At 33.4% G+C, this 16,250-nt stretch overlaps 1 protein-coding gene and 1 long non-coding RNA gene across 4 annotated transcripts; both read right to left on the minus strand.

Annotated features, from left to right (window-relative positions):
- Window positions 1–2,564: 2,564 nt before the first annotated feature.
- Window positions 2,565–3,569, minus strand: LOC137820140 (uncharacterized). Its single transcript, XR_011082549.1, has 2 exons — window positions 3,161–3,569; window positions 2,565–2,972 (listed from the first exon to the last, which is right to left on the minus strand). It is a non-coding gene; the product is annotated as an uncharacterized LOC137820140 (long non-coding RNA).
- A 552-nt stretch (window positions 3,570–4,121) lies between these two features.
- On the minus strand, window positions 4,122–14,629 carry LOC137820139 (peroxisomal membrane protein PEX14). Of its 3 annotated transcripts, none has more exons than XM_068623989.1 (12): window positions 14,399–14,629; window positions 13,706–13,950; window positions 13,545–13,584; window positions 13,134–13,333; window positions 12,769–12,958; window positions 12,550–12,639; window positions 11,994–12,055; window positions 11,835–11,883; window positions 11,681–11,748; window positions 10,883–10,927; window positions 5,223–5,291; window positions 4,122–4,867 (listed from the first exon to the last, which is right to left on the minus strand). In XM_068623989.1, the coding sequence occupies exons 1-12, from the start codon at window positions 14,445–14,447 to the stop codon at window positions 4,442–4,444; spliced, it is 1,533 nt and encodes a 510-aa protein (XP_068480090.1). In that variant the 5' UTR covers window positions 14,448–14,629; the 3' UTR covers window positions 4,122–4,441. The 3 variants fall into 3 exon arrangements, with proteins under 3 accessions (XP_068480090.1, XP_068480091.1, XP_068480092.1); XM_068623990.1 differs by having other exon boundaries at window positions 13,134–13,327; window positions 14,399–14,599; XM_068623991.1 differs by lacking the exon at window positions 10,883–10,927 and having other exon boundaries at window positions 14,399–14,603.
- Between the last annotated feature and the right edge of the window lie 1,621 nt (window positions 14,630–16,250).

Here is a 16,250-nt window from a genome sequence, read left to right on the forward strand (position 1 = left end):
TTGCTGTAAATTCCTTGGCTGACATTGAAGAAGTAAAACAAGCTCTCAACAAAACCTTCAAAATTAAAGATTTAGAGGAATTGAAATACTTCCTTGGATTAGAAGTTGCTCAATCAAAACATGGGATCCACCTTTGTTAAAGAAAATATGCTTTGGATATTTTGACTGATTCTGAAATGCTTGGCTGTAAACCATGTCATACTCCTCTTTCGAAGGATCTCAAGTTGTTGTTCAACACTGATGTTCCTTTGTATGATGCTGAATCTTATTGAAGATTTGTTGGGAGACTCTTATATCTCACCAACACTCGACTCTGAGTTTCGCCATTCATCTTCTTAGCCAGTTTGTTTATAATTCAACTATTTATCACCATCAAGCAACACAACATGTTCTTCTATACATTAAGTCCAACCCTGCTCAAGGTCTTTTCTTCCTCTCTAATAGTGAAATTCAGTTAAAGGGGTTTAGTGACTCAGATTGGCCTCTTGTCTTAACACTAGAAAATGTACTACTAATTATTGTATTTTCTTGGGAACTTCTCTAATTTCATGGAAATCCAAAAAGAAATCATCTGTCTCGCGTTCTTCTTCAGAAGCCGAATATCGTGCCTTGCCTACTATTACTTGTGAATTGCAATGGGTGACCTACCTCCTTTAAGATTTACATGTGCAAACTTCTGCCACAGCTACTCTTTATTGTGACAACCAATTTGCTCGTCACATAGTCCACAATCCTACTTTTCATGAAAGAACAAAACACATTGACGTTGATTGTCATGTGGTCTGCGAAAAGCTTCAAGCTAATCATTTTCATCTCCTCCCTATACGTTTACATAATCAACTCGATGATGTCTTCATCAAGGCTCTTCATAGTTCTTCCTTTAGAAATATTATTTCCAAGCTTGGATTAAAAACCATACATAATCCAGCTTGAGAGGGAACTATCGTAACTTATATTATTATTTTTTGTAATTTGTAATTACTGCTTTACCATTCTACCCTTCCTCGTGTTTACTTATAGGAAGAGGTAGGTTTACTATAACACAAAATTTCCTCATCAATGTTATGAAAACAAAGACTGTTTTCTTCTTGCTTCATTCCTCATCTTATGAACTTTTCTTACTAAATTCTTCTTTATATGGATTACCATATTCAATATTTGAAAGATTGGGTCAATGATTAGACCAACAAAATGAGCATAGGTTGTACTGAATGAGAGGTCCATCATCATTCACAGTATTTATCCTTGAATTTATTTCGGGCTCATGGTTTCACTTTTCAAGAACTCCTTTGTGCCAAAGGTTTGGAAAAATTTGTAGAACTCGTGGGTAATTATTACGTTGATCTTATCAAGGTATTGTATTAATTCCAATGTTGTTCATGATGAAGGTATTATTATATCAAGAGTAAAGGGAGTGTATATTGTACTGGATGATGAGGTTTGGACAAATTTGGTTGGTTTCAATCTTGGAAGAGATCAACAAGCTAATAGTATATCAATCTTGTTCAAGGAATTGACTGCTCAGAAATTATTCATTCTTCAGAACAAGTAGCGTGAAAATGGATGGAAGACTTTTCACATTTTTCATTGTGTGGGTGCTTGTTCCTACGAGGAGCAATCATGCTTAAATCACAATCGAAGACATGTGCAACATTCATACCTTCAAGAGTAACATTATGATAAATTGGCTCGGGGTTGTCACTAACACGATACTTAAATCTATTAATCTTGCTCAAATCCTCTTCCACATTTTGTTTTTATATCTATGGTTTTTTACTACTAAAAAGTTTGTCAACGGAGAAACCTTTAGAATTATGTTTTCTTCCAACAATAGAAAAATTTGCTTTACACCAAATGGGTTTCGTCCAAAGAGGTCGATGTTGAAGATGTGAATCTTGTTGCCTCAGATTCTACTTTTGAAAAGGATATACTAAGCAAAGTTCATAGGACTCATCGGTGACAAGTGGAGAAACATGTCATTTATGATTCATGTTTTGCTAACGTTTGATGCTAAGTTAGCATCCATCCAAAGGAGGTTGAGGAAACATCATATTGGTGGCGAGAGTGAATTTGATGATGATATTACTGATGAGGATGGTGAAAATGAGGATATTGATACGGATAAATGTTAGACTTGATGATGCTTAAGCTCCAAGTGATGATGTTTTGATGATACATAATGAAGATGAAAATGTTTAAATGTGTCTAGACTATCTAAGTTTTCCACACAAAGGTATTTACGATACAAGAACACAACCATATTAAAATGAGTTTTTTAAATATGAAAAACCTTTTTAAAGTGTTCTAAAACCCTAAACAATAAATTACCCATTGTACAAGAAATTTAGATGTAATTCTCCCCAATCAACAATGTGTGGATCAATGGTCTTCAACTAAGAAACACCCAAAATCAAGTCAGCGCCTGGCACAGGTAACAAAAACACTGGAAAAATGAAAAATATGGCCTTGTGCGTGAAGAGGAAGATCTTATATCATTCCCGCAGTTGTCATATAATTATCATTGTCCACCATCACTTTGAAAGAAGGAGCAGGTTCAATATCAATTTGGCAATTTGGGGTTATAGAAAATTATCCGAACTACCCCATCAATTAAAATAGAAACCGACAATTGATTTATGTGTAACAAGGGAATATTTGAAGGCACATATTTTTCCTCATACGATTTGACTAAAGAAACCGCCTTTAACAAAGAGTGGCGTCATAGCCATAACATCACGTCAAATATCATAACGTAACCCTCCCATAAAACAATTCACCAAGGCTTCATCAGATAAGCCATTAGATCGATTAGATAGAGTCATAAATCAGAGATAGTAATCAAAGACAGAACCTAGTTGTGTGAGCTTGAACAATTCGGCCATGGGGCACTCAAAACAAGATGGACCGAATTGCATCTCCAACGCCGACAAAAGATCGTGCCAAGAATTAACGGCATGCATTCTTTGAAGCATCTGAAAATAGTGAACGAATTCCTTGTCAAAATGGATAGCCGCAATGTCCACTCATTCGGTGTATGATGGTAATTGAAGAACTTTTTCGCTTTAAAGATCCACTCAAAAACCAGAGTCAATCCATCAAAACGTGGAAACCCTAACGAGATGTAACGAGGTTGGTATGAAGAAATGACTGGCGACGCTACCTTGTGATCACATGCGTTCGAGCTTGTGGCTACAATGTGCTGAGATTGACTCAGAACTAACGTTTCCACTGAACGCTGCAACTATTTTAGACGTTCTTGATTGGTTGTATGTAAGAGTCAACAATGCCTGTAAAGATTATTCACGTTCCCGAAAAGTTTGATCGCGTTGTTCCAACAAGGTGACGATCTTACGATTTTTTTTTCTCACGATGCGCGCAGTTTGAGATTGCAAATTCCTCAAACGAGTATTCTTAGTCATTGGATCAACGAAGGCACCATTGGAACAAAAGGAACAAAAGCAAGAGCAACTGGTGTCTGAATTTTTTTTACAACGGTTCGCAATTGACAATTACTATTACACAGGGCACCGAGTAGCGTCATATACAAGCCACGTTCCAAACTCAAGTACCTGTTAATCAAGAATTGTCAAACCCAACTCAAGAAGAAGAAGAAGAATCCTATCAGCAGAAGGGAAGACAGAAATCAGATTTAGGAGAACTCAAGTAACGTGCAGCTGCCTCTTGTTAAGACCAAAAAATTCTTTAATAGCATATTGTCTTTGCCTTGACATTTTCTCCAACTAATAATTGTTTTAAGTGTCTGCTGAGGCTCTTTCCCAATTCAATCGTTTCAGTACCATTCTCGCTCTCAAATGTAAAATGATAAGACCCCACACATTTTACAATTCTAATGGGGCATTAAGCATCATTTTTTAAAGAACCGAAATAACGCTAATAAATAAATAAATAAAATACAACCTACACAAATTAGTTGACCTAGTAAGAATTTAATTGACAAATAAGAAAATGCAAACAAAAATTATATATGAATAATTTTTTATTGAATTCAAGCTTTACATCATTCCTCCTTATTAATTGTCCTTCAAATTGTTCGCGTATGAGAACTGCTAATAAGTCTAACATAGGATTGAAATATAATGATTTTAAATACGAACTAAAGATTTTAATAAGTACTAACTGATTATTAAAAGGTAATAGTTTGTTCAAAGAATAAAAAAGGAATAACCAAAGTGTTTATGTGGTGTTGCATCTATAAAGTGAGACAGCAATTTAGGAGGGAAAAGACACGGTAACCACTGACTATTAACATTTCGACCCTTCATACTTTGGTATACGTAAAGGACTCGACCCTCATATAAAAGGGTACATAATAGAAATAAAAGTTGAACCAAATCAAGCTATTTCAGAACTTAGAGACCTCTAGTTCCAATGTCATGTTTTGTTATGATGAATCAAGATGACCAAATACAAAGATCTACCTTCATTTTTCTTCGTAACCGAGTTCATGAGTTTGGATTTCACCAGAGCTGACAAGTGAGTTGATGTCGTTGCCTTCAATTGCCTCTTCGGAATTGGATCCATTAGACTCTGAAGAATTTGGTGCTGACTGATCATCCGGAACTGCTTCCTTTTGGACTACTGATTTTGGGCGTCTGATCGCTTCCGCAGCAGCCGCCATTGCTATGGGAGGAGGTTGAGGAGGAACCCACACTCGTTGGACTGGCTGCTGACTGGAAGCAACAGATGCTACATTATACTCAATTTCGTTATCAATCTCTTTGATTCTTATGTTCTTCGTTTGCCACCAGGGTACTGAGTTGTCACCGCCACTATCTTGGACCTTGCCATTTGCTTGATACTGAAGGACTTGGGTTGAGGTGTTTTGCACCTGACTAACCTCCCAAGGCTAGAAGCCATGAGAAGCAAATAATAGATGATAATTGTTAAATTGTCATATAAATCAGTTACCTGATTCTGCAATTCGGTATGCTTATGATATTAGCAAAACAACTACGAATGAAATTTATGCCTACATCAACTATCTTTTCCTTGATGGTCCAATGAGAGTCATTTGTGTTATCACACAGATGGTCAGAAATCAAAAGCAACGATCTATAAATAATAATTTTGCAATTGAATTAATGCACATAAACACTTGAAATGTGAATAAAAATTTAAAAGTTATAGACTTGCGCAACAACTCTAAATTTAAAATAAAAAGTTAGGAAATGTAATTAGAGATCTTAGAAATATAAACATACCTTGGCTCTAGGTGCTAACCGAGGGTTTGATGGTTGCTGATAAGGGTTGGGGGGGGAATCATCAATTTCCTGCATTAAATCACTGTGTCATAGAAGTAACACTGGCCACGTAAAATTGGAAAACCATATAGATAAGAGAGTATATGTATCTGGGTGTTACAATCCTTTACTTAATGGTAGCACCACCTTTCACGTCTCACATTTTACAAAAAATAATTATTTCCATAAATATTTTATTAATTTATATCAATAGTACGCGAAAACGTAGTATTTAAATACACAAAGGATACTAGTTTATATAGGCTTGATTGCGATGAATACCATCAGAGGTTTAGTTTTTCCTTTAACTCATGTATATATATACTGGCCCATAAATGAAAAATATTTCATTATAATTTTCAACACTGCCCCTCAACGATTGGTGAAATTATATGCCAATTGGTCACTAGAGTTAATGAAGCTAATGGTGAAATTATCTTAGGATCTCATATTCATAATAATTTTAGAGACTTCAGATACAATGTATGACAGGGAAGTGAAGAGAATAGGAAAGGCCATATCTAAGAACTAGGTACAGCACAAAGCACACAACAACTTCTCAATATATTTAAGATAACTTATTCTAACAATCCCCCTCAAGCTAGTGCAGAAAAATTGTATGTGCCAAGCTTGAAACTAATAAATTCAATTTGAGGTCCTCTCAACAAAGGATTTTGTTAATACCTCTACAAGTTGATCATTTGATCTACAAACTCAATGCAGATTTCTTTGGAGAACAACTTTTTTCAAATAAAATGATAGTCAATTTACGTGTGTTTAGTCCTCTCATGGAACACTTGATTGGAAGGAATATGAAGAGCAACTTGATTATCATAATAATACATCTTCATTTGTTGAATCTCACAAAAAATCGAAAACTTGGAGGAATTGTTTTACCCATATAAGCTCACAAGTGAGAGATGTCATTGCCTAGCAGTTGATCGAGACACATTTTTTGTCTTGCTTTTCAATGAGATAATATTTCCTCAAGGAAAACACAATATCCTGTAGTATATCATTTGTCCATAGGAGAACCAGTACAATCAACCTCACAGTATTCAAAGATTTGGGTATTCCCTTTATCTTTATAAAGTAGTCCTTGTCCTAGAGTCTTTTAGAGATACCTTAGAATACGAATGACAACATTCTAATGATCAATACAAGGATTCTGTATTAATTGACTCACACCACCAACTACCAAAGATAGATTTGGTCTCGTAATGGTAAGATAAATACATATTCCAACTAGTGTTCTATATCTTTCTTGATCGGAGAAAGTTTCTCCTTATCGCGCCATTAATTTCTTATTTGGATCCATAGGACAATCTACTGGTTTACAATCAATCATACATGTCTCTTTTAGGATGTCAAGAGCATACTTTCTTTGAGAGATTACAACTCCTTCCTTTGATTGGGCTACTTCTATACCCAAAAAATGTTGAGACTTTTAAGATCATTGGTCTAAACATAACTGCATAAGGGTTCCTTTAACTAAGATATTCTAGCAGTATCATTCCCTGTAATAACTATATCGCCAATGTACACTATTAAGTACACACATTTTCTAGCATAGGTGTGATAATAGAAAACAGAATAATCTACCTCACTATGTTTTATCCCAAATGATTGAACTGTGTGACTGGACTTTCCAAACCAACCACGTGGAGATTGCTTGAGACCATAGAGAGAGCAGCACAACTTATAAATCAAACCAGACTTTCCTTAATTAATAAACCCATGAGCCTGCTCCATGTAGACTTCCTCTTCTAAATTGTCATGCATAAAAGCTTTTTTAATATCTAATTGATGATCGGGACAATGAAAAATGGCTGCCATGGCAAGTAAAAGTCTAATAGTAGTCATTTTAGCCATTGGAGAAAAAGTATCATTGTAGTCAAGTCCATAGATCTAAGTATATCCTTTAGCCACAAATCAAACATTGAGGCGATCAACTTGACCATTAGGTCCAACCTTAATGACAGACCCAACGATAACAACTGTCTTCTTCCCAGAAGAAAGAGGAACTAACTCACATGTTTTGTTATGTTCAAGATCTTGTATTTCAGTAATCATGGTTTGTCACCATCCAGAATGATCAAGTGCTTCTATCACATTTTTAGAATAGTAACATAGAGACAGAAGAAGTAAAGGAAAAATAGAAAGGAGACAACCTCTAATAGTTAAGAAAATTGTAAATAGGATGAGGATTACGGGTAAAGTGAATAACTTTGCAAAATAAGAAAGAGGGATTCCTTTGGAAATAGAATGGAGTAGGGAACTTTATTGTCAAGCGTAGAAGGCATTCTATTAATGAGAAAACAAGCATTTAGGATAGCATCACCTCAATAATGAACAAGCATATTTGCACCAAGCAATAAGGTACAAGCAGTTTCAACCAGGTGTCTATTTTTTCTTTCTGCTATAAACATTTTGTTGAGGTGTGTGAGAGCAAGTACACTGATGCAAAATGTTGTGTAAGCATAAGAGTTTAGACAAATTAGAGGAAAAATATTCTTTGGAGTTATTGCTTCATAAGATTTTGATTACTTTACCAAATTGATTTTTGATTTTATTAAAGAAAGACATGAAAATAGACAAAAGCTCAGAACAATTTTTCATTAGATAAACTCAAGTACATCTAGAAAACTCATTAATGAAAGTAACAAAATATCTAAAAACAAAAAGATGACACACGAATTAGCCCCAAATATTAGAATGGATGATAAGAAAAACAAAGTTACATCTAGATTTAGAATGTTTAAGAAAAGAAAATCTGACATGTTTTCCTAATTGACATGATTCACGTTCTAAAGTTGAAGTTCAGGAACCATCTTTAAATTTGACAAATGAGAATGACCTAAGCGTTCATTTAACCGTTTAAGAAATACGGATGTAACACAAGATAGAGATGAGTTAGTACCAAGGTAGTATAGGCTTCGTGTCCTTTGGCATTGTACCACGTTCATGTATAACAAAAGAGTTGGCATCAAGGTTATTGAACAATTCAATGATTTGGTTAATTGACTTAAAGAAATGAGAAGAAAGGGACAAATTTGACCAATTCCATGACCTACTTTAGATCTTTTGGCTAGGATCATGAAATGAGGTGTTTTAGAAAGGAGAGAGAAGAGAAAACAAAGAGATATTACCATATATATGATCAGAGGCATCTGAGTCAATTATAAATAGATTTTGACTCTCCAGAAATTGTGAAATGCTAGTTGATGACAAAATGAGTTGTAGATGATTATGCTACGCTATTGGATCTTAACCTCAAATATTCTTGATATTCTTCATTAGAGAACTTTGGCTTAAAATTTTCAGATTTGGAAATATTGGTTGCCTTGTCAGAAAAGTCATGTAAAGGGTAACAATTCCCTTGGGTGTGGTCCATTCTTTTACGATATATACATTAAGGACAACCTCTACCACCACGGCCTCTTCTAGTGACACGACATCATTTCCATGAGTAGAAATCATGGCAGAAGACTAACTAGATTCTTAAATACTTTCTACTCTTGAGAATTGGAACTCAAAGAAGTCATGGTGTCAAGTTTTCCATAGAAGGAACTTCTTGACCAATTAAAATTTGATCTCTAACAGGATCAAAATCTAGATTCATTGCACAAAGGATCATAACCATATAAAACTTATCCAACTTCTCTTTTATCTCATCTAATTAGTCAACTTCCAATAATATCTTCAATTCCTTAACTGATGATTGAGCTATAGATACAAAAAATATCATGTCATTATCAAATTGCTTGAGAGAAGCCAATCAATTAGCAGAATCGTAGAGGCATTGTATATTTTTTGAAAAAAATACTTAGGGCCTTTCTCCAAAAGGAGTTACGGGTTTTGAATGACTTGGGAGTGCTCAAAATATTGGGCTATATTGATTGCCAAATAGAGCACAAAGCTAAAAAATAGTTTTCTTCCACTTTTGAACTTGATCTGATGGTACTTTACTTCCATCTTTTTCTACGTGATCATGAAAACCTTGGCCAAGGAGCCAAAGTTCAACTATGGTAGACCACGATAGGTAGTTTTTCCATTTAATTTCTCACAATTTATTGAAGGGATTCTAGGAAAAGAGAAGATAGTCCTTGAAGACATGTTGAAACAAGGAAGATGCAGGGACACAGTCCTGGAAAGCAACAGAGAAAGAACAAGAGCAACTCTTGGTTTCAATAAATTCTATTTAAGACAACTTATTCTAACCGTTTTATCTACACAAGTTCATAAGTGAGTGATGCCACTACCTTAGCTTTGACATTCGATCAAGCAATCGCATTTTGTTTCTTGCTTTTCCAATAAATAATTTTCCTCCAGTTACAACACAATATCCAATTGTGGAACACCAATCTATAGGAGATCTTGCCCAATTAGCAACACAATACCCAATTATTTGAATATTTTCCTTATCTTCATAGAGAGCAATCCTTCTCATGGAGCCTTTTTGAGATATTTAAGGATGCAAATGGAAACACTCCAACGGTCAAGACAAACAACCTACATAAACTAACTAACCACTCCAACTACAAGAGGCAATACAAAGTATGAGTTCACCATTCTAATAAATTAACCCTTTTGCATAAGTTAAGGAGTTTTGACAGTCATCATAAGTAGGAAGGCTCAAGGTTGATCAGCTAGCTAGGGTGGCGTAGTCGGGGAGGATTGAGCAACATTGGTTAGATGAGGCTTACCAAACAACTTAATCAATAGTTATGTCCAAGACAAGAGCAAGGAAAGAAGTATCACCAAGTTGAAGGCCAAAGAGGTCCTCAACAAATGCTTTAGGGGGAATTCGAAGAAGAATAGAAGATGCCCTAGTCATAGTGGGTACCATGGGTGACCCCAAAATCTGGTTATAATTAGACAAATACTTCATAGGAAGATCACCACTAAAAGTTGCATGACAAACCTCCTCATTTTGCCAATGTTACTTAGAGAGAATTCTCCCTCCTAGTTAAAAAAATCTCTTGAAATTTCTCTAGAGTAGTATTCCTCAACTTAAAAGAATTTAAACCTACTATAAAAAGAACATTTTGCATTTAATACATAATATTTATAGCTCAACATAAACTCTTTTAAAAAGTAGATTGAGGCCTAACTCTACTGTACAAAACCAGTTTGCTATGTGAGATTTGTAACTATTTATATACTATAATTTGGTTATATTTCTACCAAGGACTAGACAACTCAAGCATAGAACTAGATATTTGTTAGTAGATCGGTAACAAATAACATGATAGGCCTAAGAAACTTTGCTCCGACAGACTTTAATACCAAGTTTAAAGTGGATTTAAGCTTATCTCAACCGTACAAAACCAATTTCTTAACATGGTATCAAAGCAGTATAATCATCCTTGACCTCTTTAATCACTAATTCTTTCAACATAAATCGAGTTCCCTGGTAATTTCAAATACATGGTTTGCAGCCAACCATGTCTCAATTTCTCTCTTTTATCAAACATAATTGGAAGATAGTCTAAACTAGATTTTACTCACCTATAAGCCACTATACAATAATGCAGAATATTTCATTATGATTTTCAACAAAATATATGATTTTTGGCATGCATCTACAATTATCAAGATTTTAAGGCATAAAGATTTACTCTAATATTAGAAGGCTTCTCTCCTCTTTGGAGCATGGCCATTATCTGCAGAAAAATAATGGAAGGAAATAATCCACACAAGGATCATATGACCTCAATTAAAATAAACAAAATAGAGGATCTAATATTAAGTCTTCCCCAAAACAGTGGTTGATCAATGCGTAAAGTGGATGAAGTAAATTAAATATGTTGTAATTAGTACCAACAAATAAAGTGTTGTAAATAGAGCTTTATGAGGATAAAAAATATCTTCAAAATCTTATTATTAGGATAAAATATCTTTAGAATCTTCGTATATTAACTTAGAGTCTTACTTATTCATGCATATTTATTTCCTTGTTTTAGAAAGATTTTATTGTTACAAATAGAAGAGCTAAGAATGTAATTGATGTGATTGTTATCAATAAAATTATTTCTTATTTCCCTCCGTAGTTCAAGTCAATGGAACAACAAGATAAGCTAAAGTTGCAATTTGATGTTTAGTTAAAAATGTCAATCATCTATTTAACCGTGTTCATTTGGGAAGTTTTAGAATCATAAACCAAAGAAAATTTTCCATAATTAAAAAATATATATACCCCTAGAAAATATATATAATTTTTCACAATTATAATCCACAGCTAGACCCCTGAAGTATTTAATGGTCAATAAGTGTCATCTTTTGATCAGTAGAACAATGATCTTTATTGGTTTAAGAGATAGCAAGGACTCAAATATCACCTTGTGCCCGTAGAAAGTGGTTTGTGTGTGCATAGTGGGGTAAATGGGAGAGAAAACATAAACAAGACAAAAGCTTACCTCCATATATGATTTTGGATGAGGAGCACTAGATGGTTGAACAGATACAGGAGGGGATGAAGATCTCACTACAAATAACACATTTTAACCATAGATAATATAATTCATAAAAAAACTAATTTATTTGACAGGGATTGAATTAATGTATAACAACCTGATCGGGACTCGTAGTCGGACTTTCCATTAAGGATAGGTTGTTGTATCTATTTCATAAAAAAAACAGTTGTTAAATGTCAACATTTTGAACAACTCAAATGGGGATCAAAGTTGTGCCAAAATTCCACTAAGGCAAAATGTTCCATAATAATCTAACCTTTGAAGTTGTTTTAGTGACTTGGTGATCTTCTTGCTTGGAGACCGAGAGTCCACCGGTAGCTATTTTACATCCAGAATTTGGAGCAACGATATTTAGTAAGAATGTAAAATTGAGAACGTTAAGAAAACGTATTGCTATATATGCTAGAATTTCTGACATGCAAAGTCACTAAACTTTTAGGAAGCCTCTAAAGATTGTAAGAAAGCAAAATGTAGGTGTAAGAGAGAGCTTGCTAGCACAGTCAATATGAAATCCAGGAATAATAGTAAAAATGCACATATGATTTGTCAAAGCTCTTGTTCACCATGATACATCACTATCCTTGTCTCATTCTAGAGGGGGGAATAAATGCACAGGTTCATAAACAACAATCAAGAGCATTCTTAATAAACATAAAAGTGCCACTGCAAAATCATAAAACAAACAATCGAGAACTTTTTTAACAAATATACAAGTGTCATGGTCATATCCTAAACAAAACCCTTTAGCAAATATTCAGAGCACTGGAACTGTTCATCTTGTCCCAATATATGAAATAAAAATTTATAATTACCTTCCAATCTTCTTATTGCATTGGTCATCAACTTCATTTCTGCCACTTGCTTATCCAAAAGGCTCACAACTTCTACAAAATATTTCTTCTCTGCAGAGTATAAAACCATATGCAGCAACAAAGTCATTATTCAGTAACAAAAGATGTCAACAAAAATTAGGAGTATTAAAACATTTATAGATATTTTACAGGTAGTAAATTGAAGCTTTATTCATCCACCTTCAATTTTAGAAGCCAGTAATTCCTGGCTAGCTTTTGCCATATCAGCAGCTGCAACTGCAGCTGCTTTTGCAGCCTGTGCAGCTTCTTCTGCCAATGTTGGCTTTGAGCCTGTTCTCTTTAATTTGTCATTTTCCTCTTCTAGGACAACATTGCGCAACCAGGATTTTAACCAAGGGAGAACAGAATTCTAAAACAAGGAACATGCTACCAAAGTTCAGTGAGTCTCAAACCAAATCACAAAGTCATAAAGCTGGATAGAGCAAGAAAATAAGTTAGGTTATAAGAAAAGATGCATATGTCAAACAGAGCCCAATAAGATACCAATTTAGATAGCATCATCCAGAAAGATTAGTTGCAAATACCTTAATTAGTATAACTGTACCAGCACCAGAAGTTGCTAGTAATCCAACTGCAATAAAGGCATGAGACCAGTGAAAACGGCGGTGTGACAAGGTTGCTAGTGAAGTAATAACACCAGTAGAAGCTGGTACAGTCGTCTTCAAAGGCTGTGGTTGGCCTTGCTGCTGAAAGTTTGAAGATGGATTTAATTGTTCATCTGTGACTATTACAATGAGCCACGAGTTAATATAATTGAAAGAGGGAATCTAGTATATGAACAGAATAACTAAATGGGAAATTAACTAGCAGCTTAAACTAAGTCCAAAAACACAAAAGAACAATCGGAAACTTCAACATCAGACAGTATTAGTAAATATAAATAAATTAATTAAATTAAATTAAAAAAAGAAAAACTTCATCATCAGACACCGCACCTTGATTTACAGCAGCTGTCTGCACACTGGGAGCTGAATCCTGAGATTCAAATTGAAGATAAGCATTACAACAGAAGAAAATATGGTAAAGTGATAATCCGTTAGCTGTATTCATGCATATACAATAGAAAATTGAACAATAGATGAAACAAGAAGCCTACAGGAACTCGCCGAAAGGCTTCATCAATCTCCTCCTTCGTAAGGCCCTTCTTCTCCAGAAACGACCGCCTATGGATGACAGGAGAACCTTTAACTTTCGGGTGAGACAGAAATTTCACAGCATTCTGAATTTGTTCCTCACGCATTGGTTCTGAGTTAACAAACACAGATGTGTCTGAACTTTGTTTACCAAGCTCCTCTCCACTATTCTGTTGACCAACATTTTCCTGTTGTGCAATTTCACCACCTACACCATGAAAAAGAGATCCAACGAATCAATTTAATCAAAAGATTCAATACACAAATAATATAACCAACGACTTTTCTGAAACATCAAGCTCAGAAATATCCAATAGCGACAGAGTAAACTAAATAACCACGATAAAAATACGGTATTATCCACAAAGTAACCACACCTATGGAAGAACGAACCAGAGCTCAGGTTAATCACGTAGGTTAGACATTTCATAGAAAGCTATAGTAATTTAATCTGAAACGACAAAATAAAACAGAGCGAAATCACCGTAGTTTTGTTTGTTCTGGAAATTGAATTCATCGACGAATGACTATCCAAATGCAAAGTACGAAGTGGACAGTGTGTTCGTGAGCTTCAAATAATTGTTCGCAGATCATGCATAATATTATCGAGTAGCACGCGAAAAAGAAATGAAAGAAAAGAAAGTATAGAGTGAAACCTGTGATTTGAAGTGTGGAAATGGGAAGAGAAGGGGATTGAGAAGCCATAGCTCCTGGTCCGCACTATCTCTGAACTCCGAATTGAGGTGTGTTTTTGCTCATCGCATTCGCAGTGTAGTTGATTATTGGCGCAGTGATAGAGAAAAGGCAAAATCAAGAGTAATTATTTGCCCTCACTTTTTGAGCCGCTATGCATATCCGTCCTTCAAATTCTTTTTGTTCCACTTTTTAAAAAATATTTTAAAATAAAAATAATAATATCTTTTAAAGCTTAAATAATTCTTTTTATCCCCTCGCAAGTTTGTAGATTTTATATATGGCATTCGAAAAAAAAATCACATTTTTTATTTTTGATAAATTTTTTATTTCTACTTTAATCCTAATACTTAGATACATTTATTAAATAATGACTAGTTTGTGAAATAACAGGTCAGGAATTAAACATATTAACACGTGCGTCTATTTTGTTTTTCTTTTAATCTCTAATAAATTTATATATATTTTTATCCTTCACAAGGATTTTCTCATTTTGGTCCTTGTAATTTTATTATTATTATTATTTTGTATTTGATGAGTTGTTTATGTTAATAAATAAGTAGAATTAATATGTTTTTTATTGAGTTTTGTTGTGAAATAGGAAATGTTAAAAGAAAAAAGATGTAAACTTTAACCAAAAGAAAATGATACTGATTTGTATCATTTGACTAATTTTTTTATTTTATAAAAAATAATTTTAAAAAGTACATGTATTAGTTATATTTGATCGATAACATTATTATTTATCACTAAAATATGTCAAAGAATATTGATCAAAGCAGAAATAAAAATTGTGAGAGATCAAAATGAGAAAAAATTATTAAGTAAAAAAAATTGGAAATTTTCACAATCGGAATCACGAGACGAAAATTATGATAAAAGACACAGGAGTTACCACAATAAATGTTTGATTTAGTTTCTAATTTTATTTTTTTTTCACATTTGATCCCTAAAGCTTTCTTTTTTATTTTGGATCTGATCCCTTACAATATATCATATATTTTGTATCGATACAATACGTTGTCATATCATATAAAATATATTAATTGTTATGATAAAAAAAATAGGAGCTAAACAAAAATATTTTTAAAATAGCTTTAAAAAATAAATAGGATTTTTGATCATGGGGTTATTTTTTTAGATTTTATCAAAATGGGATCGTTTAAAAAAAATTACAAATTTAGGCAAGTCGTGCCAATTTGACACGACTTCATATGCATAAATCGTCCCAATTTGACACGACTCTGTCATGTCATAATTTTTAAAAAAAAAAATTATTGTTTATATATTGGGTAGTAAGTCATGTAAAGTTAAAAATTAATTTGATACATAATTTTCTAAGAGTGTTATGCAGAAGTCGTGTCAACTTGGCACGACTTCTGTCCTGTCATACTGAAGTTGTGCCAACTTGGCACGACTTCTGCCACATCATAATTTTTTTTTAAAAAAAATTATTGTTTATATATTGGGTAGTAAGTTATGTAATATTAAAAATTAATTTGATACATAATTTTTTAAGAGTGTTAGTTTTAAGGGAAAAAAATTGGATAATCATGTATCACAATTATTCAATTTTTTTTTCTGAAGTAATAATTTTTTTATCACAATTAAAATAATACATTTTTAAACCTGTTTATTTTTTTTAATGTCATTTATATTAAAATATAAAAAGGTATAAGTACGGTAATTATTTTGAAATAATTATATAAATTTTAAATAAGTCAAATAATATAAATAATTTGTAATTATTTTGAAATAATTAAATAATTTAAAAAAAATTATATATCCAATTTTTTGTTCCTTAAAACTAACACT

Source organism: Phaseolus vulgaris, chromosome 9, assembly GCF_051622355.1.
Source record: "Phaseolus vulgaris cultivar YP4 chromosome 9, ASM5162235v1, whole genome shotgun sequence".
Lineage (NCBI taxonomy): Eukaryota > Viridiplantae > Streptophyta > Magnoliopsida > Fabales > Fabaceae > Phaseolus > Phaseolus vulgaris.